General features: G+C 32.4%; 1 protein-coding gene across 5 annotated transcripts in view; it reads right to left on the bottom strand.

Moving 5' to 3' along the window:
* Nucleotides 1–26030, bottom strand: part of LOC115209239 (rho GTPase-activating protein 44) — a 211557-nt gene that overhangs the window by 17436 nt on the left and 168091 nt on the right. For 3 of the 5 annotated variants that reach the window (XM_029777519.2, XM_029777522.2, XM_029777523.2), the window contains 2 exons: nucleotides 13826–14123; nucleotides 4661–5918 (listed from right to left, as the gene is read on the bottom strand). In XM_029777519.2, the coding sequence (XP_029633379.1) occupies nucleotides 5270–5918; nucleotides 13826–14123 (947 nt within the window). In that variant the 3' untranslated portion in view covers nucleotides 4661–5269. Of the gene's footprint in view, nucleotides 1–4660; nucleotides 5919–13825; nucleotides 14124–26030 lie in introns of those variants that run through there. The other 2 variants (XM_029777520.2, XM_029777521.2) reach the window with 1 other exon arrangement.

Here is a 26030-nt window from a genome sequence, read left to right on the forward strand (position 1 = left end):
TCTCCCTCCAACTTTTAGTTCATGCAATTGAAAAAACCCACATTATTTATGGGATGACATAATATATATATATATATAATTTAATGAACACAGTACAAAGATAAAAGCTACTAATAGTTTCATTCATTGGAGACATGAGTCTAAGCAAATTTTTATAACACACCTTGTGTCTCAGAGCAAAGTGATATTTATCTCCATGGATCTCTTGTAGTTGTGGCAGATACTGGTGTCATGCAAATGGCACGTAAAAGCACCGTTACACTCTCAGAGTGGGTGGCATTAGGAAAGGCATCCAGCTGTATAAACCATGCCAAATCAGACTGGTGTCTGGTGCAGCCTCCCAGCTTGCCAGCCATGGTCAAACTCATGGTAGCATGGACAATGGATGTTAAATGATGATGATGATGATGATGGAGTACTTTTTTGTTGATCTTACCTTAAAGGAAAAGTGAACTGTATATATATATATATATAGGGAGAATTCACAAAGAAAAAACAAAAGACGAAGACAAGTGGTGTAGACAACAAACAGATGTATTAGTATAATGCTCGGGAAGTGAAAAAGTCTAACATTTCAAGTCTACGCTCTTCCACAGAAAGAAAGAAATGAGAGAATATAAAGAATGTGTAGGGGCTAGCAATCTATCATGATATATAATGTGTGTGTGTGTGTGTGCATGTGTGTAATATAGTCTCCCTTTTACTCTTTTGCGCATTTCTGTCATTTGACTGCAGCCATGCTGGAGCACCACTCTTAGTCAAAGAAATCAACTCCAGGACTTATTCTTTGTAAGCCTAGTACTTATTCTATCAGTCTCTTCTGCCAAACCACTAAGTTTTGGGGACATAAACACACCAACATCAGTTATCAAGCAATAATGGGGGGACAAACACAGACACAATGACACACACATAAATATAATTATAAATATATATATATATATATATATATATATATATATATATATATACACATACACACACACGGTGGGCTTCTTTCAGTTTCTTATTTCTTTACTGCCCACAAGGGGATACACACAAAGGGGACAAACAAGGACAGACAAATGGATTAAGTTGATTATATCGACCCCGAAAGGATGAAAGGCAAAGTCAACCTTGGCGGAATTTGAACTCAGAACGTAAAGATAGACGAAATACTGCTAAGCATTTCGCCCAGCGTGCTAATGTTTCTGCCAGCTTTCCGCCTTCTTTCAGTTTCTGCCTACCAAATCCACTCACAAGGCTTTGGTAGGCCTAAGGCTATAGTAGAAGACACTTGCCCAAGGTACCATGCAGTGGGACTGAATCCAAAACCATGTGGTTGGGAAGCAAGCTTCTTACCTCATAGTCACACCTGTGCCTGAGTGACAAAATTAAAATTATCAACAAGCATGAATTCAAAATCATCACATATCACAGAAACCTGGAAAACATTCAACTTTAAACACGTCTGCATTACAGTAAAAATATATGTAAATTTAATTATGTACAAAAAGCACTATATAAAAATTTGCTAAAAGTTAAATCATTAAACAAAAGTAATATTTGCCACCTGATCAATGCTTGGTACCTCTGCTAGTATGTATGTGTGCATGTGCATTATATGTATTTTTTCATTTGTTTACAGCTTTCAGTCACTGGACTGTACCATGCTGGAGCACTACCTTCAAGGGTGTCATTGATTATATCAACCCTAGTACTTTGTTACTGAATCTGTCTATTTTGAGTTATGTCCCTTTGGGTATAAATATTAAAATGTAGACAATGTGAGTGTGTGCGTGTGTGCATTATATATTTGCATCTAGATATATCTATATGTTTGAAACTTCTTATATTTTCCTTTGCATCTTTTACTCTGTTAAGAAAGATGGTGTCAAATGCAGTTTTTAAGTGTGAAAATGTTATATTAGTGCAAATATAAATAGTTATATGCTAACTTTTCAATAAAAAAAGAAAGAAAGAAAAAAGAAAAATTAGTAGTAATCATAACTAGTTGGACATGTGAAAACTTCACAGAAAACATTAAAAAATGTAAGCATCTGTAAATTGTGTGCTGGTGACATGAGAAATATTTCTATATTGTGACACAGAATATAGAAAGAAGAGTAAAATCTATAACTATATAATCCAACAAAATATCTCAGTTGCGCAAGAATAAACAGAATTACTATTTGTCCTTAATATACATCGTACATATTCAAAGAACTTTCTTGGTTTAGTGGTATGGAATGTTCTTCTGGTATTCTTTTATTCTTTTATCTGTTTCAGTCATTTGATGGTGGCCATGCTGTAGCACTGTACTTTAGTCAAAGAAATCGACCCCTGGACTTATTCCCTGTAAGCCTGGTGCTTATTGTATCAATCTCTTCTGCCGAACAGCTAAGTTACAGGGATGCAAACACACCAACATTGGTTGTCAAGCAATGGTGGTGGGGGATAAACAGACAGAAACACACATACATAAATTAATACATATACTACATACACATGACGGACTTCTTTCAGTTTCTGTCTACCAAATTCACTCATGAGGCTTTGGTCGGCCCGAGGCTGTTAGTAGAAGATACTCTTTAAAGTAAAAAGTTGAATTTTGTGTAGCCAATGGTTGGCAACTTTTCTCCACCACCCATTTTTTGGTCTCTTTTCACAGTTGTACCCCGTTCAAAATGTGCCTGAAAATAAAAAACATAGTCTTTCCTCCCAACTAAAAGACATGAAGAACTATGAAAGAAGGCGAATAAGTACCGGAGGTGGGGGAAAGAAGAGAGAACTAACACTCAATCATTCTAGAACTCCCAGAATAAAAACATAAATACCTGAAAGATTTTCCCTCTATTCATTACTAAATGTCTTTCCCTCTTCTTCATTGTTAAAAGTAAAGAAGCTAGAAAAGACTGATCATATTTCAGTCTAATAGTCCTTGTAGATGACTGAGGCTTTCCTCTCTCTGTCTCTACCGTTTCACTCCTTTACTCTATGGTTAAGATAATGAAGGTGATTAGCCCACAATTGTAAAGTCATGAGTACAATTCCCGGTGGTGCGCTGTGTTCTTGAGCAAGGTACTCTACTTCACCTTGCTGCAGTCCACTCAGCTGGCAAAAATGAGTTGTAGTTGTAATTCAAAGGGGCCAGCTTTGTCATATTCTGTGTGAGGCTGAATCTCCCTGAGAACTGTTATGGTATGTATATCTGTGGAGTACTCAGTCACTTGCACATTAATTTTATGAGCAGACTGTTCCATTGATCAGACAAACAGGAACCTCGTCGTTGTAAGTGAAAGTGTGTCATTTTTTAGGAAGAGTGAAAGAAAAGGAAATGTTCTATATTGTAAGGCAAAAATGCCATGTGTTTAGTATAAGTAGTGAAAGCTAAGATGAAATAATTGCTATTCCATCATGTATTTGCCCTTGACTCATGCTCAGTTTGATAATAACAGCCTGTGCATCAGTGTTTATCTGGGGACTTGGCCTCCAGATTGGTGAGACCCACAAATACTGCTGTTAGGACTGGATTAACACCCATAGTGACCCTAGCAACTAAAAAGATTTTCCTGTCCCTATATAGGATGTTTTTAAATTTTCTTCCAACTACTTCAAGGTTTATGTTGCTCCAGTCCACTCAGCTAGCCAAAATGAGTTGAAGCTGTAATTGAAAAGGGTCAGCCTTGTCATATTCTGTGTGAGGCTCAATCTCCCTGAGAACTATGTTAATGGTTTGCATGTCTGTGGAATACTCAATCACTTGCGAGTTAATTTTATCCTTGTGTGGTAATGAAAAGTGAAAGTGACATCCAATATTTGCTGTAGTTATTTGTCTTTGATTTAACAATGTGTCTATGTATCAACTTTTCTATTGATCTATGTATCTACTGTCTCTCTCACTTCCTCTGTGTCCCTCCCCTCTCCCGCTTTTAATTTAACATTGTGTATATGTATCTATGTATCAACTTTCCTTTCATTCTATGTATCTACTTTTCTTGTGATGTGATAAACATTTAAATACACAAAATGAACGCCATCACCACTCACTGCCTCTTTCACTCTCTCTCTCTTTTACTTCCCCTCTCTCACTTTGCCACTTCTCCTGTGAAGTAAGTGTGACACACACCACAGGTATGTACAAAAACAAGTTGGTGTATTAATATTATTTATAATAATCCACATGCTATTCTCTTAATTCATATTTTTTCTGTGCTTATTGAATATTGATTTCAAATTTTGGCACAAGGCCAGCAGTTTTGGGGGAATGGATAAGTCAATTACACCAACCCCAGTACTCAACTGATATTTAATTTATTGACCCTGGAAGAATGAAAGGCAAAGTCAAGCTCAGCAGAATTTGAACTCAAAACCTAAAGACAGATGAAATGCTGCTAAGTATTTTGCCCAGTGTGCTAACAATTTTGCCAGCTTGCCTTGAGCTTATAACTACAGAGATGAATAAAGATTCGGTTTACATGAGGATTTTTTCTGGTGACTAATCTTGTAACAAAATATACAAACTAACACAATTTATTTTTTATCCTTTTAAAGTTGGAAAAATAAAAAACAATAAAACTCTCCCCATTTTATTGTTTGATGTTGGTGGTTAGATAACAGCCAGACACTGAGGAAGAAAGAACTTAACCATTTGATTATGAAATGAACAAAACTCAGCAAAAGTGATGTAGAAAATTTGTATTGATTTCTTTTTTGTCAGCAACAGCAAAGTTTGTAAAGCATACATACTTGGATTGATACATGATACAATGCCAATAGAAAAAACTGCACTTTGCTGCCAACTTGAGTTAACAGAAATCAAATAGAACATGAAATTTAAAAATTAAAAAAAAAAATTAAAATAAAAAAAAAAAAAGATAAGACTTCCCCCACAGTTCTGTAAATAGCCTTTCGGCTATAAACTTAAACTCATTTTAAATGAATGTTTTGTTTAAAACATGAATTTAAAAAAAAATAAAAGAATTTGTTTTCTTATATAAAGAAAAAAATAACAAAAATATTATTTTCAAATAGAAAGAAAATAGGGAGAGAGAGACGGACAGATAGAAAGAGGGAAAGTGGGGGAAGCAAGATTTGAGGGAAACATATAGAACAAACAATGAATAGTGATGGACTAGAGACGAAATATATTTGACAGACAGACAGCATGATGCTGTGCAGCAGCCCCCTTCCCAACCCAAACAATGCAAGAGCACCCGGTATTACCCAAGCAGGCAAAATGGTAGCGGTAGCAGTGGTTGTTTTTCAAGTCTTTAAATTCTGTTTAATGTCACATCTGCGTGTTTTCTGTAACTTTATTAACAGGAGGAGGAACAGGGGGTGGTGGAACAGGGCGGAAAGACAAGCGGTTGCTGCTCTGCCGAGTGAATGTGGCACTAGAGCTGCAAGCAGAGGAGTTAGGGGGGCCAGGCAGCTTATCATTCACAGTAGCATTTGTTAGAGAAGACTGAGCATGGTTAAAAGCAATTCCAGATTCTTGCTCAGTTTCATAGTCGAAGTTGGGTTCATACAAAGATGTGGCTAAAGTACCTGTTGCTTGGCATTGTGATGTAGAACTTCCAAAACTACCAGTTGATGCAGATCTTTGGTGACATGAACTGGGGACAACAGGTGGTGGTCCTTTTGGTCTTTCAGGGGGTTGTAGACGTCGATGTTCAGATTTCTTTTCTGGTGTCGTTGGCATTTTGTTCTTTTCTCGTTCAGAACTATTACTATTGTTAGTAGTCAAAGTATCCAGTCCACTTGAAGCTGATGCTTTTTCTTCTGATATTTGTCCACCAGTGTTTGTATTACGGGGCCAGGTCATACAAGACATTTTAGATTGTGCAAATGACGATACAGCTACAGAATGGGGTCGTTCTGGTGGAGGTGGAGGTGCAGGCTTTTTGGCTGGTATTGGTTTCTTTGGAGTAGCTTCACTGTTTCAAAGAGACACAAAAATTAAAAGCAACATTTCAAAATGTTTAATAATCACATTTTTTTTTACAAATTATTTTACATAAAAATACAGACATCATATTTCACCATTCTTTATAAGTTTTATTTACAATAATTTTAAAAATGAATCACACATTATGGAAACTATCTTCTATCAAATAAATATTTTGCAGTTTGTTTCAAACATAGATATAAAAGCAATGTTATTGCATAGCTGTTACAAGTGAAAATATTGTAGAACATAGACTGAAGGAAAGTCAATGTTCTAGAGATAGTAAGTCAAAGCAATTAATATTTGCTCTATATATATATATATATATATATATATATATAACGGGAAGCTTTATGAAAATAAACAAAAGACGAAGGCAGGTGGAAAACAAACGAACAATTGTATTAGTATGGCGCTCAGGAAATATAAATAAAACAAGTCTTTAACGTTTCGAGCCTACGCTCTTCAACAGAAACATACACAGAGAGAGAAAAACACAGAAAGAAGGAGAGAAAAATATATATATATATATATATATATATATATACAGGGTATCCTAAAATTAAGGCAACCAAAGTTTTGGACTTTAATAACTATCAATAAATGTGGTAAGATATGAAAATTATACATCATTATGAAAACTTAGTGTGTCTTCTTTTTGTTTCAGACTGAATAAATTCAGATTTATAAATTAGATAATGGTTATAGAACAAAATATTATTGTAACCCTCCCCAAAGGAGGTGAAAGCAATACAGCTATAACAAAAAAGTTTAAAATTAACCAAACAGCAGCCTGGAAAATTATCAAGAAATTTCAAGAGACTGGTTCCACCACTGATCGACCTGGACATGATTGAAAAAGAAGTGTGCGGCCACCTCAGCTTATCAAAAGTACCAGAGAAAAGATATGGTAAATAAACCACAGCAAAAATAATCCAAACATCAGTGTATCGAGTGCTGAAGGAGGATCTCAGGACACACCCCTACAAGATGATCCGCTGTTTTGAGCTCACAAGTTTATAAGGCTATGAGACTGCAGAGAAATCGTCTCATACTGCATTAGATTTCTGAAGGTATGCTGTCCAACCAGGAGTTCACTGATGAAAAGAATTATGACATTAAACAGACAGTAAATGATCAGAATGACCGACTTTGGAGCGTGTCTGACTCCATCAAGGGTAGACTCATAAATTAACATCAAAATCTACAATCAGTTATAGTTTTGGTGGCTGTAACAGTCACTGGAAAGTCTCCCCTCATTTTTGTGCCCTTGGGTGTTAAAATTAACACCCAGCAATACATTAGCAACATTCTGGAAGCTAGAACTGTTTTCATGGGGTGAACGAGCACTTTCAAGGTGAATCTTGGAGTTTCCAACAGGACTCAGTAGCATCCTACAGCTCTAAACAGATATAAAACTGGAAATACATTCAGAAATACATTTCATTGTTCATAGGCAACGGTGCATGGCCCTCAAGAAGTCCTGATCTCAACTTGCTGGATTTTTCTGTTTGGTTCGTTTAGGAGACAAGGGTTGCAAGCACTCCTCATGCTTCACTTGCTCTGAAGGCAAAAGTGCACCAGGAATGGGTTTCGATTCCTCAAGAACAGCTGTGTACAGCTTGTGAAGCATTTGCACCTAAACTTAAGGTTGTGATTCAAAACAGGTGGTTATATTGAATAAATGTGGTAGTGTCATAATTGCGTTTCCTTTACCATTGCATTGCAATGCTTGGACCCGAAATATAACAATATTTTGTTTTGGCAAGTTTTGTAAAAAACGTTGGTTGCTTTAATTTTGGGACACCCTGTATATATATATATATATATATATATATAAAATCACAGAAAATTATCACAAAATTATTCTAGTACCTTCAAATTATCACAGAAAATCCATGCTGATGAAGAATATGGTTAGTAAAGTATATTTTTTAATGTTCTTTATGAAAAAACCTAATTCAGAAAAGCGCGTCCATAGACGATCAGATATTAATTGATTTTCGTTACTTTACTCTCTGCCTGTGTGATTAACCTTCAAGTATTTTGGTTTCTCTGGAAGACTCTTTTTAAAGTAGAAGAAATGGCTAAGATTTTTGGCTGCTATTTCTGAACTTTGGTGTGTGGTGAGGCAATTCTTTGATGAACCCTTTTTATTAGTATTACTAAAATTTACCGTGTAACGGTCCTGTTTTCACACCAAATTCTACTTGGTGAAATTTATTGATTACTTCTTAATTAATTAATTTTACCCTTTGTTATTATATATATATATTACATATTATCCAAAATGTATAGTATTAAATATCCATCATGGCTGGTCTTACCAATCAGTTTTGTGTAAAGAATACAATGGAGTGTTAGGTAACAAACCCATTATATAACGATTCTGGTGAGCGTAAAATTATATAACCGGTTTGTTACCTAACACTCCATTGTATTCTTTATGTGAAACCGATTGGTAAGACAAGCTGTGATGGATATTTAATACTATACATTTCAGATAATATAATCATTCTACTAACAGATATACAAGTGCATCTTTTCCCTGACTTATGGTCTCTTAGACAACTCTCACGTTCATGTGTGTGTGTGTGTGTGTGTATATATATATATATATATATATGTACAGGGGTTGGACAAAAAATGGAAACACCTAGCATCATAATTTTGCAATATCTATAAAACCATCAAAAGCTTGTTTATTTTTATGTTTTGGGATTTATTATTAGTGTTGCTTAATGTGTTTTGCTAAAATTACTGTTTCTTTTCAGATATCATCAGGAAAAGGTAATTAAAATTCATTAAAATGATAGATCTATTGGACTTTCAAAGAGGTCAAATTGTTGGTGCTTGTATGCAGGTGCTAGTGTAATGAAAACAGCCGAAATGTTTGGTGTATCAAAAAGTACTGTCTTGAAAATAATGACAGCCTTTTAGAAAGAGGGAAAAACTTCCTCGCCAAAACAAAACTCTGAAAGAAAACCAAAACTTTCAGATGGGAACCGTCGGACTCTTATGTGAACTGTTCAAAAGGATCACAAACATACAGCTCCCAAAATTACTGGAGAGCTTAATGACCACCTCAGGAACCCAGTTCCCACAAAAACTTTGCCAGGAGCTGCACAAAGCCAGATTTCACAGGAGGGCTGCAACCAGAAAACCACTTCTTTCAAAAACAAACGTTGCTAAGTGTTTAGAGTGGAGTAAAACCTACAGAATTGGTCCCTAGAGACATGGAAAAATGTTATTTTCTGGGACGAGTCATTCATTACCTTATTTCCAACCACTGACTGAGTATACATGTGGAGACAGCCAAAAGAAGCATTTGACCCAGAGTGCCTTCTTCCAACTGGTAAACATGGAGGAGGATCGTGATGATCTGGTGGGAGGGCTATATCTTGGAAATCCACTGGCCCAATGGTTTCCCTTCATGGAAGAATTAATAGTCAAGACTATTTAAGCATTTTATCTGATCAAATTCATCCTATGGTTGCAGAACTGTTTCTGGAGGGAAATGCAATCTTTCAGGATGATAATGCACCAATTCACACAGCTAAAGTTGTTACTGAATGGCACAAGGAACATTCTAGTGAAATTGAACATCTTATCTGGCCACCACACTCCCCATATCTCAATATTATTGAACATTTATGGTGCATTTTAGAAAAACAAGTAAGGAGTTGATATCCTCCACCATCATCACATGAACTGGAGACTGTTTTAAGTGAAGAATGGACAAAGATTCCTTTGGAAACAATTGAAACTTTGTATGAGTCCATACCTCATAGAATTCAAGCTGTAATTACAGCCAAAGGCGGTCCTACCCCATATTAAAGTAATTTATATGAAATTTTAAGGTGTTTCCATTATTTTTTTCAACCCCAGTATATATATATATATATATATATATATATGTATAAAACCTACTTGGAAAAGGATGTGTGGCATTCGATCATATAATAATGTAAATATATGCAAATATACATGTATATATGTACATACATACATATATAATATATACATGCATATATATATAATATATACATGCATATATAGGTACAGGACATCAAAAAAAACATGAACAGAATGAGAAACGAGAACATAAAAAATAAAAACATGGAAAACAAACTTTTTACGAACAACGAAAAAACAAACAAACAGAGAAACGAGACATGCAACATATAGAACATTTCCTTCATCAGTTGTCCCTTATTTTATCTACTCTGCATTTCAACTTCGAAACATGGAGTAGATAAAGCAGGGGACAACAGATGAAAGGAATGGTCTTTATGCTGCATGTGTCGTTTCTCTGTTTTTCCGTTGTTTGAAAAAGGTTCGTTTTCTTTATTTTTTTTTACGTTCTTGTTTCTCATTTTGTCTGTTTTTTTGATGTCCGTCCTGTACCTATATATGCATGTATATATATACATATATATGTAGGTATGTACATATATGTATATATGCATATATTTATATATTATATATACATATATATACACACACACACACATATATATATATACATACATATATATAAGTCTCAGGACATACAAGTTAGACAAGTTGATATACAAAAAATACTAAATACATTTAATACAAAAAATGTATATATCATTGTTATTATGCAAAAGTGCAAGTCCAGAAAATAGCTTCACCATTCTATTTCTTTTTACATTAGCAAAAGATTCAGCTTATCAATAATACTTTGTTGGGTGCATAAAATTGTAACTCCATGAATGTATGATATATTCAGCCAGAAATATTTTTGCCAAACTGTTGTATGTGGCACTTACTACACTTTTAGAAAATGCTAAACCATTTTACTATACTTTGGTAATTCTCATATCTTGGCATCTGAAGCAGCTGGAGATATGATAGTTTAACCAAAAGAACCAGCTATTGCAAACAAAATTAAATTTGAAAAAAAAAAACACATTTAGTTGAATCAAATTCAGACATAGGACATAATAGCAAAAGTATGTAAGCTATAAAAAAGTCTGACTTACACAGAATTTAAGAAGACCCCCACTCCTTTGAAAACTAACTAATCTACCTCTAACCCCTCCCTACTCACACCCTTCTATTCAATTCCATTCTCTTCCCTTTACCATAACACCACACCTCTAATACCAACCCAATTCCTTTGTCCCACTAACAACTACTCTTGACCACCTTCTCACTCCACTCAGCTACTGAGCCAGTCAACTCATTTCCCACAAATCATAGCCATCCCTTTTCACTTTCTCAACCTTTTAAATTCATACAAACTAACTCAAAGGTCATCATTCACATACTACCTAAATCACCCTTTCCCATCCTCCCACTTCTACTACTATCACTAACTTCATTATTACCACCCCTCCCGAAATCTATTTTCTCCTCCCACTACTCTCTATCTAACCACCCCCCTAACTCCTCTTCCTAATACACTTAGTTCTCCACAAAATCATTCCATCTTTAAACTCCATTCTGTCAACACCTCAAATGTAAAATTCTTCTTTGATGACAGAGGCTGGTGGTATCCATTGATGGAATCAAGTTATAATCATTATTTTGGACAGCCAAACCCCCAGAAACAGTTGTTGGACTCATAAAACTCAACTCCTTTAATCCCTGATATCATTTATATTCTGTGTATGTTGGACTTTTCTATATGCATACATATGTACATTTTTTGCATTAAATGTATTTAATAGTTTTTGTATACCAACTTGCCTAACTTGCTTGTACTTACATTTACTCCTCTACCTGCTCAAGGTTAAATCTCTTGAGCACTATGAAGTATATTCTATACAGAGAATATCTGTCTCTAATCTATAAACTACATACACACACACACACATATATATATATATATTATTTATATACTGGGTTTTGCAAAAGTCCTGCTACACTAGGTTTTGATCTTTCGAGAGATGCCGTCAAACACTTAAAATTCTACTTTTCCAGCACGTGTCATTAAAATGTCTTTTCCATTGTATGCAGGTGTATCGAGATGGAAGCAAAAAGAATCTATATCTCTGCTCTTCTGCACGTGGGCTACAAGTCCAACATTACCAAGTGGCTCAATGTCAGCCAGATGACTGTCCACAGAGTTGTGGAGAGGCTCACGAATAGGAAAGACTTCAAAGATCGACCTTGATCAGGCAGACCTCCAGTTGTCAACTGTTTGGCTGTGAGAAAGGCCTTCAAAAGTGATTTGAAGCTCAAATTGACAGTGCTTGCAAAGAACATCTTGGTGGTCACAGTGTCCAGAATGAGGTTGGCAAGAGCTTGAGGTGCATGCAAAGGCCTCTGCTCACCAACCATATGCAAGAACAACGTCAGGAGCATTGCTGTTGCTTTCTCAATGACTTGACGTGTCATGGCAATTGAATTCTCATTTTTTCTGATGAAAAACACCTTCACAGTTGATCCAGCAGAACAACCGCATGGTCAGCTTTAGGTCCTCTATGTGTCCATGACCAAGCCTCCATAATGATGCTTGGCATTGTGGCTTTGAATGGTGAGAAGATGATGCCAGTGTGTTTCACAGCTGGTTACAAGCTCACTGCAGTCAACTACAGGGACATAGATCACAAAGAAGGCAGGATGGTGCTCTGGCCTACACACCCAAGGCTGTGAAAGAGTGGCTGGGGTTGAACATGAACTTCTAGTCAAAGGGATTTTGGCTGCTGCAGTTGCCCAATCTCAACCTCCTCAACTACAGCATAAGGGCACATGTCGAGGGCAAGGCCTGCAAAGTCGACAAGCTGAAGTCCTCTGTCAACCATGTGTGGGCCAGCAGGAGAATGGACTTTGTTTGCAACATGTGCGCAGACTTCAGGTCTCACAGCCGCCAAGGGTGGCTACATTGATTTATATTAATATTTAAACACATTTTTATATGTTAAAACAATAAAAACATATCTAACTGCATCAAAGCTAACATTGTATCCTTTGGTGAGATTGTTGTAACAAGTGTAACAGGACTCTTGCAAAGCCCGGTATATATATATATATATATATATATACACACATGAATATGAGAACTCAGTGGTTAGATTTATCTGGTTAATATTTAGTTTTAACTAGGCAGATTAATGGTTAGATAGAGAGCATGTGGTTTTCAGAGAAGAAAGCTTGACAAAAAAGTTTAACATTGCTGTTTACTAGGTGAGAGTGCATCAAATGAGGTTTAAATAGAATGATATTGCATTGGTGATCCCAGAAAAGCAGAAAATGAGAGCAGCAAATAGAAGAGAGAGAGAGAGAGAAGCAATTTAATACAGAGTTGGTTGTTGTGGAATGTCATCTATTAGATGAGAATTTCTTTGAGGTAATCTAATGCGTATTTTGGGTACAGTTCCTTAAATACTGCTTCATATATGTAAATAAGCAGGTTATTTTTTGCAAATCTCTTTATATATAATGACAAATAATGTATTCTTTTTAATTCTGAAGTTGTCAGTTGTCATTTTCAAATTTTTACTGATAACTGTACATCTGCCTATATCTGGTATTTAAGTATTACTGCTACATCTTGGTACACCCTGTGCACTCTGTAGAATTTCAAAGTCAACATTTCAAACTGCTTAACAAATATTTGCAAATATTTTCCCTATGAAATAAACTGCCAACCATTTGTATCAGGATACATCTTTTGAAAATAGATCTCAAGGAAAGCAAAGGAGGACTTTGTTCAATAACTAGAACACGTATCAACAAGCGAGTTTTATAAGCTATGGTCACCTAACTTTCACTTTTTTCTCTAATGAATAACAATAAAACATAATACCTCAAGAGCATAGAAGCATTAGTAAAATGTTACAGAAGATATCCATGTAAGGAATGAATATGATTGTTTTTTTTTTTATATTCAAAATAAAAACAGCCATGCAAACTAATACTTACACATCAGAAGGAAAATTAGTAGCTATACAACTTGTAGAGAGATTCTGAGGTTTTTTTGATAATTCTAAATTAGCTCCAGTTTGCATTGCAATAGGTTGAGGAGTAGGAAGAGTATGACAAGAAGTACTAGTTGCTGGTCTAGTTGTTGATTTTGGTACTGTTTGAATTGTTGAACTTGTCCCACTCAAAGCATTTGTAACAGTTGAAGCAGTCATGACTTCATTCTTACTAGTTACAGAATTTGTTGAGGTGTTGATTGTATCGGCAGAGTCAACAAGTGCAACTGAGAAATCAATATCTGCAGAGAAGCAGTAAAAAACACAAGATAATGGAATCAACATAACAATCGTGCCAAATATATTTTAAAACTTATCACAATCACAAAGCAGTTTCTTAACATTGTAAAATGAAATTTAGTTGAGATTAGTTATAGAAAAAGTTATGAAAACACAGTATGATATATGAAGATAATGTTATCTTGAAAGGATGACTATTTGAAGGCTAAAGTATACTTCTAAATACTAATGAATATATCAGATTTGTGAAAGAAATTAATGACATAAAAAAACATGCTTGTCTTTTGTTTTTTCATGAAGAGTTTATTACCAACTAAAAATTTTAAAGCTGACATTAACATTAGAACAATGTCCCTACTGCCCAGGTTATTACAGATAAAGTGGATTGCTCAGACAATATAACACAAAAGAAACAACTGTTATATTAACAGTTTATGTTCCTTCAACACTTCATTGTGTCTCAGGTCAAAATATATTTCAGTTTTATATAGTCTAGATTTTCTAGCTGAGCATAGTACCACTAGGTTGGAATGACTTGCTTCTGTAATTAGCAACTCACAGATTAGAACAGAGTCTCCTAATTGTCTAAGGCAATCTTGCCATTTGGTTTATACTTTGTCTGATCAGCAAAATGAAGAATAAAAAATGAAATAAGGAATAAAATTTATCTCAAAATGCTTCATTTTGTTCTTAGTTCTATTATGCATTTTCTTCCTTAGAATCTGACCATGAAGATAGAATTGTAACCTATAGTGAACCTGACTCCACCCCTACTTTTTTGTCCATTTCTTTATTTCTGTAGTTTGTACTTTGATTATAATTGTATTTTGTCTGTCTCTAAATCTATGGGTTTGGTTTTGTCTGTAAACTGCTGAAAATGACACAGCCCTTTGAGTACCTGTTCTAACACTGAGTGAAATAACAGGAGAATCTAATGAAAGACTTATTTAAACAATCACCTGTGGAAGCACATTTTACTTTAGCTGCATGACAATGATTATACAACATCTCACCTATTACTACAGGTGTAGAAATATGTAAAGAATGATGTTCATTCCATTTTTTATCATTTATATAAATTCTACAGATACTATGGAATTCCTGATGTATATCCAGTAGCAGGAGCATTTCCACTGTATGACATCTGGTAGCCAACAACTGCAAATGAGCTTTGAATAGCATTCTACAGAGTTTTTACTTGAATCATATGCAACTATATATATATATATATAATATATATATATATATATATATATATATATAAATATATATATATATATAAATATTTGTTGATTCGCCAAATATTCATATGGTAAATATTTCAAAAGCAAGTGGAAATTATAAGGATTAATTATAATAATTACAAGATTTACTTTGGAATCATCTGCAATTTCCTACTTAATAAGCTATATATTTAAAATTATTCAAGTTAATAACTTTCAGCAATATGTATATGTCAATGAATAGGAGAGAAGAGAAAAAGAATGTGTGTGTATGTATGTATGTGTGTGTGTATGTATGTGTGTATGATACAAATATAATAATATAAAAACATTAACCAAGTGAGTGCATTATGTTAACATGTCTTCCATTAAGCAAAGAATAAGAATGAAAAAAAAAAGTTAATAGCAATAAAATTATGTAATGATATGCAGAATGATTCGTGATTGCTCAGCTAAAGAAAGTGGCTTTTTGTAAAAGTCTATATGAAATACAAGCTTTGGCAAGACAAACAAATACAAGCAGGAAACTAAGATAGTATACAATTTGATGTTTTCTGAGTGAATAAGTAGCAAACAGTCACTTTGATCCAAACTCTAATTGAATGAACTTGAAATAAAATTCTATTTAGTTACAATTAAAAGTGTGATAAAGCAGGATCCTACAAATTGATCCTGTAGTTTTAAAGTAACCAGCTGGAATCAAAAGAAAATTTCACAAAAAATTAAGTCATACATTTTTAACAGATGGTAGTTTTAAAATAAAGATCCAAATGAGTTCACAGTTATGGAACTAAAAGTTAAGCTGAATGCAGCTAATGTGACATAGTTCAGCTTTTAAAGAGTTGAATAATAATAATAATAATATGGTTCAAGGTTCTAAAAGAAAATGAAATTATACCATAGCAAAAAGAAATTGAATAACAGAATTAATAATAATGCAACTCCCATCAGATCCCCTACATTATTCTGCATGGATCATGTTGTATTTCAGTTCAAAAGATAGGATTTGACAGAAGAAAATTTTAGAGCACTGATACATCCTTAGTAAACTATTGATTACTGTTCAACCAGTTCTAACAACTGACTATTAAATCATTACAATCAACTATATAAAAAAAATTAATAAACAATTCACTACATTTATTCTTATTTGCTTATTGTGTGAATTCTCTAGTGGGTTTTAAATATTTTATGCTTGAAAATATTAATGTTGAAAATTTAAAACATTTTTTTAAAAATATAAAATAATAATTTAGATGTTAGTCTGCTTTACAAAAATACAAATTCCAATTACCCCTACATCTTAAATGCCTTAATTAAAATGTGTAAAAGACCTCCTTGTAGTTAATTCTAAAAACATGGTCCACTTTCAGAGTTCAGTGTAAAAAATTATGAACAATCTGTTTCAATAACTTTACTAAAACTAACTTTATCACAGAGAAGGCATTTAGTCATTATCAAGTCACCCAGAAACAGATTTTTGCACATATTGGTTTGTTTAATTAGGTACAAGGTTGTTATTTTTGAAACAGAACAAAATAATTTATTACTGAAACCTATCTTACTGACTCCAGAGTGAAATCAGAACAAAATGATGGATTCACAAAGATAATTTAATAAATTTAGACTAATCACAGATTAAATAGTTATTGCAGGTAATTTTCTATATTGTTAAGTAAACTGGTTCCTCTCATCAAAAAATGGCATTATCTAAAATCTAGAAGCTATATAAAAATTTGTCACTCAATTTCTTCCTGTTGCAAATGGTAGAGGTTTTCTTATATACACGAGAAGTATTTTTTTTATAACCTCAATACTGAAATGTTAAAGTGATAATCTAATAATTTAAGCTCTCAACAAGAAAGCACACTACATTTTGTTGTATCAGCTCCAGAAAGCCTCACCAATATACTCAATTTATTATTTTATGTCTTAACAATCTTAAAGCTTCAATGGAATCTTTTGAAAGCTTGATCTTAGATGAAACTTATATTAAAAACTATCTTCTGCATGCATCAATTTCCATTTATGATAAATTCACAAGACTTGATAATAATGGTATACCAGTACAGCTCTGCATTCTGACCAAACCATATCTCTATAAGGAACAAATAATGATGTGTCTCTTAAGTTACTGATTTCTTATATTTGCACTTATCAAAGAGCAAATAATATTTCTGTCTTTAAATGATTAGTATAGCCTGTCATTTCTACACAGTAACCTGTATATTTTATTTAACATTTGATCTATGTAAATACCTATCATCACAGAAATATCCATGCAACCCTTATATGTTTCACAGACTTATTTTTAATATATTGCAATAGACTATTATTTCAGTTTTCATTACATGAGTAATTTTTAAAAAAAGTATATTTCAGCTTTGGAATTTAAGAAAATCTATTATTTTCCACAAACATATTTCTTACATTGTTTCAAGTTATCCTAATAACAAAAAATTCTATTAATTTCTCAATGTTAAAAGCTAAAACAAAAACAAATGACTGAGTTAGAAAAACTGCTGACCTCCCACCTCCCAAATGGTTTTGTGAATGTTATACTGGCTGGAACCAGTAAAGTGTAAAAGAAATTTAAAAAAAAACAACAATCATTGGTCAATTCAAAATAGCAATGCTTGGAGGCATTTTTGAAATAATTATAATAGTATTTATTAGAAAAATGAGAATGTTGGAAAATTAAAACACTTTGAGGACTTATAAAAAAACTTAGGAAATGATCAAAGGAAATAAAAAAATTAAAATACAATTGAAGTAAATGTTTAATTGCTTATTTGAGGATGATTTAGTGTGGAGAATTGCAAATGGTTTGCGTATGTATTTGGTAATCTGAAAATCTTAGACATTTTCAGTCATACTGAAATTATGTATTAAGTGTAAATAATGCAAGGGATTAAAAGAGCATTGCTTTTTGAATGAGACCAAAGTAAAGAACATATAGCACCTGTAAAGGAAGTAAAGAAGATAACTGCAAAGGGAAAAAGAACTCTATGAACTGTCAACAAATAGCAATTAAAATATTGAAAATAATTATTAAAAGCATTTACTTAAATTCATATTCTGCCTGCCATCAAAAGGCCATTAAAGAAAAGAAAAAAAAATGTTTTTTTTTTTCGTAAACACAGCTGCTAGATAAGAGACCAAACCAAAACAAGCCTGTGACAAGTGAGAATTAGATTTCTAATTACAGAATGAAAACAAACGATAAAGAAAAGCACATTTTTCAAAAAAGGAATTAGAAATATTTATTTCTTTTTATTTTCTTTTTTTTTTTTGCATATTGTAAAAAGAAATGTTATAATATCCCAGTGATGAGGCAGCAGTTTAGCTGAGATATCTACAAATTAGAAAGAAATTTTTACAAACAGAAATGGTGAACTATTTTATTCTACACTTCATAATATTGAAAATAAAACAGTTTATATGAATTAGCCAACGATTTTTTAATCTTTCCCACTGTTTCAAGTGATCAATCTATTTAGTTTTCATAATCAACAAGAGCCAATTTCCAAGGAGCATTTTCAGTTAACAAGCTGAAGAGAAATTTGTTTTAAAATGAAATTCAATAATTGATATTTTACAACAGTATATAAATATATATATAATGTGACACTATAAAGATATTGTGGATATAAGTATTAAAGAAAGACTAGGAAGTTATAGTCCTGCTTATTCCAAGAAGATTAGAGAATTTAATAAGCAATAGGCTTCAAACTTTATTTGGTGGAGACTGTTTGCTGTACAGTATCTTTGTTATAATATTATGTTTAAAGCTGTTTTGTAACAAAGATACATTGAGGATTTGAGTGATTACTTTCATATAAAACAAAAATTAAATGCTTTCAAGAGAGACAAAAAGGGTTTTATCTTCTCTGTAATTGCTACTATTGGTTTTTAAATAACAACTCTATTACTAAACAAAAGTTTGAAACCCAGTTAAAAAAGGGGGAATTTTGCAGACATGTCTATTAAAAACGTAAATAAATAGATAAAAACCAATCCTTACTCTCAACTATTCAATGTAAAATAGAAGAAAATTTTTTACCTGAAACTACGCAAAGTTTCTTATTTGATTATCTGTATATAAAATCTTGATAACATTATTTATCAGAAAATAATCCCTTTTATAAATAGGAGCTGAATTACCTGTTTTAGAAAGGGTGAAATTAAACCACAATAAACCTTGATATTTAAAAATTAATTACAAATACATAATTAGAGTTAATAATCTAAGAGTTACTTGAGACATGTACCAATAAATACTCTTGCAGAATATCTTTGTAATTGTTCAATCCTGTCCACTTGTACTATCTGGCAGATTAATTAAGCTAACATTATTTGAATCTATTAGAGGACAATATTCTTTCCATTCTGAGCAAATAAACGATATCAAAATTGTAACATATTGCAATTTATTTACTTCGCTAGCAAGAGAAAGATAGGGATAACAGCAGACTAAGTAAATTAGTATGCTCTCTCTCTCTTTTACGTTGAAAATAACAGAAAGAAAAAAGTGGTTGACCTCATTAGAAAGATACATAATACTGAATTAAGGTAAATATATCCTACTGTAGAAAATTCCAACCCAAAAGAAAATGGAATAATGCAAGCCAAAATATGACAAAACTTTAACAAAATTAGCATTCTTCATTGAATTCCATAAAAAGTCAAAAACTATGATTATTATCTTTTTTTTTCTCAATCCCATTTCTTTACATTATTACCAATCCCAAAATTGTAATCTATAATAACAAACAAGAAATTCTGTCTGTGTGGGACCCCTGTATCTCAGTATACATTTGCTCTACATAGACATATTATACTTTTTTGGAATCAGGATGATCCTGGGATTGACTATCTGCCCTTCATTTAGTTCTTGAACAACCAGCATTGGGATCAAATTTAAAAGCATTTGGAATGCTATTTCTAGCAGGTAAAGCTTGTCTGATTCACATCATCTTGGTTGGGGCTTGTCAGATGATGTCAGAGATTTTATATTGAGATAAAAACTTTGGGACAAATTGGCCAACAGTTGGAATTTAACTTGGGACTGGAACAATAGAATGATTGCATTACAGAATAAATTCTCATCCGTCCTTAGCTTCTGATCAGACACCACCAGGGCATATAGTCATTACAGACATATTATAATCATGCTATTTAGCTCTTTTTAGTTTTGGGCTACAGGCTCAATTAGCCCTATGCAAGAGCTAGCCTAAAAGTCCACACAGAGTGTGGCTCTTAAGCTAGTTATTTCATAAGTGGTTTCTGGAATATAACTAATAGAAATAAAAAATACATTTAAACAATTCTAAATATGAAATATAGAATAAATTAATAAGTGGAAATAAAAATTGCTTTAAATAAATAAATATATAGATAAATAAATAAATAAATAAATATATAGATAAATAAATAAATAAATCTCAGATTCTTCATATTCAGATGGCATGGTGATAATTATTCAGTTTCTTTGCTACTGAATAAAGTAAGATCGGATAAAATTTAAAGCTCACATGAAGTTGACAATAATAACTTAATGTAAAGATTATAAACTGATGTAATTAATTGTATAAAACAGCCAGAAAAGGAAGTATTGACTGATAACTGCAATTAAATAAAATGAAATGGTTTATAAAAAGGTGGTGGTGAAACAAAATCTCCAATAGCAAAAAGAAACCTAAATTGAAAATATCAAACAATATTTTGATCACCAGTTTATACAGAGAAATGAAAAACTGGTTAATCTTGCACACAAAGAGTATGTATTTTTACTAAAACCGCACTTGCATTTCACATATGTGTGCTTTTTGAAATAATCTTGCAAACATAGCAGTACAGTAGTAGTCTGTTTTCAAACTCATACAAGAGGCTTCGATAGCATCTTCTCTTAAACTGCTTCAGACAAATTCTTTTCAAAAACTTTTGAAGCGCTTATTTTATTCATTTTCACTAGCTACTCACTAAGCACTTCCCGAGTAACTCTGCTATTTTTTAAATAGCAAAATCATAGAACTGACACATTATGAATCAAACAAGAAGGTTGATAATTTATATTCTACAATTAAACCAATTCATGGTGATTAATGAAGACAGTAAACAAAATAATGAGGGCACTGGAATATTTCATATTACGTGGTAAATGGGGAGAGAGGTAATTTAATCTAACAAGAAAATTAAGAGATACTTTTTATTTTCTTTTATGAGCAGGAACTAATATTTGCACTTCCAGGTGGATTGTGTCAGTGTTGCACTTTACTAATCAGTACAAAGCAAAAGCTGTCTAAAAGAAGCGAAAATAAAGACACAAGCTAATAATGATAATAAGCAATAGGAGCAAATAATTGTGGAAAAAAAATGAAAAAAAATTAACATGGGCAAATAAAAAGACACTTTAAAGCTAGAAATAAAAATAGACACTTTTAGAGATGTAAATAATCATATAAGCTATAAAAGAAAAATATGAAAAAAAAAAAAAACTCTAAAACCTAAAATTCTTGAAATTTTTTTTCATACAGTGCAAGATGAATTGTAACTGTAAAACAATATTCCTAAGAAAATAATATAAAGTTCATGATTTATAACTTGTAAATGAATCAAATTTGGGCATAAACTTAATTGTCTTAAATATTTTTCATTTTTCTCAAAATTAAAATGAGTTACAAAGAACAATAGATTAGCTTAAATAATATGGTCATGAACAGCTTTTATTATTGTGGTGTTATCAGTTGCTCTAGTTTTTCTACAGCTGACGGACCAATAATTTGATGTTATCTGCTTTGAAACCAGCGGATATAACCTGTTCAGGCCATCATGAATATTTTGGCAGGGATCTTCAAATACTAAGTCTTCAGAAAGACAGGTTATTAAAGAATTGAAGATAGAAGAATGAGATTTCTACTTTTCCCTTGCATTTTTTTTTCTTGCCTTAGCATCTCTTGTGCATTGATCTATCAAAGGAGCTTTGATATACTGTAAGTAGTTAATATGAATATAGTTACTAAATCTTTGAGTATACAATCACACAGCCATGGACTACCAATGCCATGAATTAGAAGGTCACAGCATTAATCCATAAGAAGCTGAGAATATCAACAAAATATAAATAATTCTAAATGTTTAACAAAAATTTAAAAAATAAAATGAAATGATGTATGAGAGATAAACATATGACCTGGAGTTCATTCACTAAAAAGTTTTGAAAAATCTAATTTCCTTATTCTGATAGTTGATTAGACTTGTGATTGTAAAACAGAAGTTTATGTAGAGATTAATTTGACATTTGAGTTAATTTGATATACATTTAATTGAGCTTGTAAAATAGACTATATTGACTATAATAATAATGATGATGATGATGATGATGATGATGACGACGACGACGACGACGACGACAATTATAATCTTTTCTACTATAGACACAAGGCCTGAAATTTGGGGTTGGGGGCAGAGCCAGTTGATTACATTGAGCTCAATACTCAACTGGTACTACTTATTTTACTAACCCTGAAAGGATGTAAAGCAAAGTTGACCCTGGCAGGATTTGAACTCAGAACATAAAGACAGATGAAATGCCACTAAGCATTTTGTCTGGCATGCTTACAATTTTGCCAGCTCACTGCCTTGCAGCAACAGCAGTAGCAATAATAATAATAATAATAATAATAATAATAATAATAATAATAATTATAATAATTATAATAATCCTTTCTACTATAGGCACAAAACCTGAAATTTTGGGAGAGGGGTTAAGTCGATTACATTGACTGCAGTATTCAACTGATACTTAATTTATTGACCCCAAAAGGATGAAAATCAAAGTTAATCTTGGTGGAATTAGAACTCAGAATCTAGTGACAGGCAAAATGCGGCTAAGTATTTTGTTTGGCATGCTAACGATTCTGCTAGCTCACCACCTTAATAATAATAATAATAATAATAATACAAAAAAAAAAATATTATTATAAACTTCTTCCAGTAATTGAGAGTAATTCATTATCACTGTTTTATTCAACTGATTAACTTGTTTCTCCAGTGTTTGATATAACATTAAATGCTACAAAACATTTTTTATAATATATGCTTTACAAATCAAAAAAAAAAAACTTACAAATTTCCATTTTCATCAGAACTAAAATAATTATTAATAACTATTAAATTTGGTCCATAACATCTATTAACTTGTTCAATCTTAAAGCTTAAATATATGAACTGTCACATTTATATTTTTACATCTGTATTTTTATGGGTTGATCAGGTCTGCAAAATGTCCCATCTTAAGTATTCCTTACCATCTTTTTTTTTCTTTTCAATTTTAACCCCCCATACACTATGTTTTTTGGAGGTAATCTTACTAACTAACACTAAACCACTTAACTTGCTTAACTGGAATGATTTCACAAGAATTATATTAACACAGAATTTTTGTTTTTTTCTAATCATTCTAAGAATCCATGAAGAGGCAGAGTTAGAGCAAAAGAAAAGGATAGAAAAAATGGAGGCTTATAAATATTTGAAACCAGAATACATCTTAAAAAAAAATTCCACTCAGCAACTTACAGATTATAAAAGAATCAAATAAGAATGAAAGATATATATTACAAAGTAGAAATAATAATTTACTTTAGTAATGATCATATCCTTTGAATTTTGTCTCCTTAGATCTGAAACATGCCTCAGGTTTACCTAAAATATGCTCATTTCCTAGTCACTGCACCTACTGTCCTTTAATATAATCACATTAACACTAATCTATGAATCATACACATCTTGACAGTAAAAGGAGTAAAAATTTTAAAGTTCAATGAACATTTCTCTGATTTACAATAACATATATACTAGCAGTAACAATATGGGTTTGAGTAACTGAATTTCTTTTTATTATTTATTAGAATAATAACTTAAAGAAAGGATATTCCTAACTTCAATATGAAATATCTATCTATATATGTAACAAAATTATTTTATATAATTCACACAGTTATTAATAATTATTTGGAAAAAGAAAAAAAATATCCTAAATACCATTTAGGAAAGACAATTTTATATCACTGTGTCTTACTTTCTTTGAGGAAATTGAAGATTATTATAATAAAATATGATAATAAACAAATCAAAGGCTTGTGAGGAAGGTAGTCTCTTATTATTGCTGCTGTGTTCGAGATGATAAACATACAAATATTTATAGAAGTGTCAATTATTGAGAAGGCAAGAGTGGCAGCAGGCAGAGAATAAAAGTGCTTAAGTATATACAATTACAAGCATCATACTGGTGGGTGAATGGTGCTGAAATAGCCATGTGCCCAACAGAGACAAAAGCAACAAAGAATGGAAGAATTATCACAAACATAGGTAAGTATCATTGTCAAGATGAAATATTTACAATGAAAATGGTATCCACATTGCTTAGTTGAGGTAAGCAAGAGTAGAAGAAAAAAAAAGAAAAAGAAAACTCAAAGACCAGAACAGCACGACCTCCTTTGAATCATTCATACCATGCATATGTCAAACATTTTTCACATACAAGATAATTCAATATATATAATTACAAAAATACACTATATTATAAACCTAAAAGACATTACATATTCTAGTGCAAGCCAGTAATTAGTCTGGTATATATATATAGTAAGTAGCTTGCTTACCAACCACATGGGTCTGGGTTCAGTCCCACAGTGTGACACCTTGGGTAAGTGTCTTCTACTATAGCTTCAGGCCGACCAAAGCCTTGTCATTGGATTTGGTATATATATATATATGTATATATATATATATATATATATATATATATATATATACCAATTGCTAAGAATTTTTGAAATTATTTTATTACCCCCTTGTGCTTGTTCTTTCCCAACTATTAACTGGGAATAATAAAAGCAGTAATTGTATAGGCAATTAGTGCTCTAAAAAGGATTAACTTTCCTGGTTATCTCTAAGACTAATGCACCAAAGTTTGGAAAGGCTTTGGCCATTGTAACTGCTGAATATATTAACTAATTTAGAAAATATAATCTGAGATATTAACAATCTCTGCAACTCCAGCCCTGTTACTGTTTTTCCTTTACAAATATTGGTCTACTGATACTCAAGTAGAACATCTGTAAAGGCTATGAACATGTCAACTCTTCCTTGACTAAATAATATTGATGAAAAAAAAAAAAAAAAATTTTCAATATATACATATATTCACACATACAATCAAACAGGCTCCAAAGAGACTTGTTAGTCTGCATCAGTTAGACTTGTATTATTTCGTAAAAACTGACAAAAAAAGTAGGGTGAACTTGCCATGAGGAATGGAAAATTCAATGTTTCAGACAGAGTCCTTCTTCTCAGGGATAAGATAACAGGAGTGAAAAGATAGACAGAAGAGTGTTACATCTTCACTTGCCTCTTTAATTTCACTCCTGTCATCTAATCCCTGAAGAAGGACTGTCTGGAATGTGGGATTTTCCATTTGCCATGGTAACTTCACCATACTCTTGTCATTTTACCATACCTCAAACACATACAACACATATTATACATATATATAGATATATTATATATATATATGGCGTTAGGAAGGGCATCCAACTGTTGAAACTCTGCCAGATCAGATTGGAGTCTGGTGCAGCCATCTAGTTCGCCAGACCTCAGTCAAATCATCCAACCCATGCTAGCATG

The sequence above is a fragment of the Octopus sinensis genome, linkage group LG3 (genome assembly GCF_006345805.1).
Source record: "Octopus sinensis linkage group LG3, ASM634580v1, whole genome shotgun sequence".
NCBI lineage: Eukaryota > Metazoa > Mollusca > Cephalopoda > Octopoda > Octopodidae > Octopus > Octopus sinensis.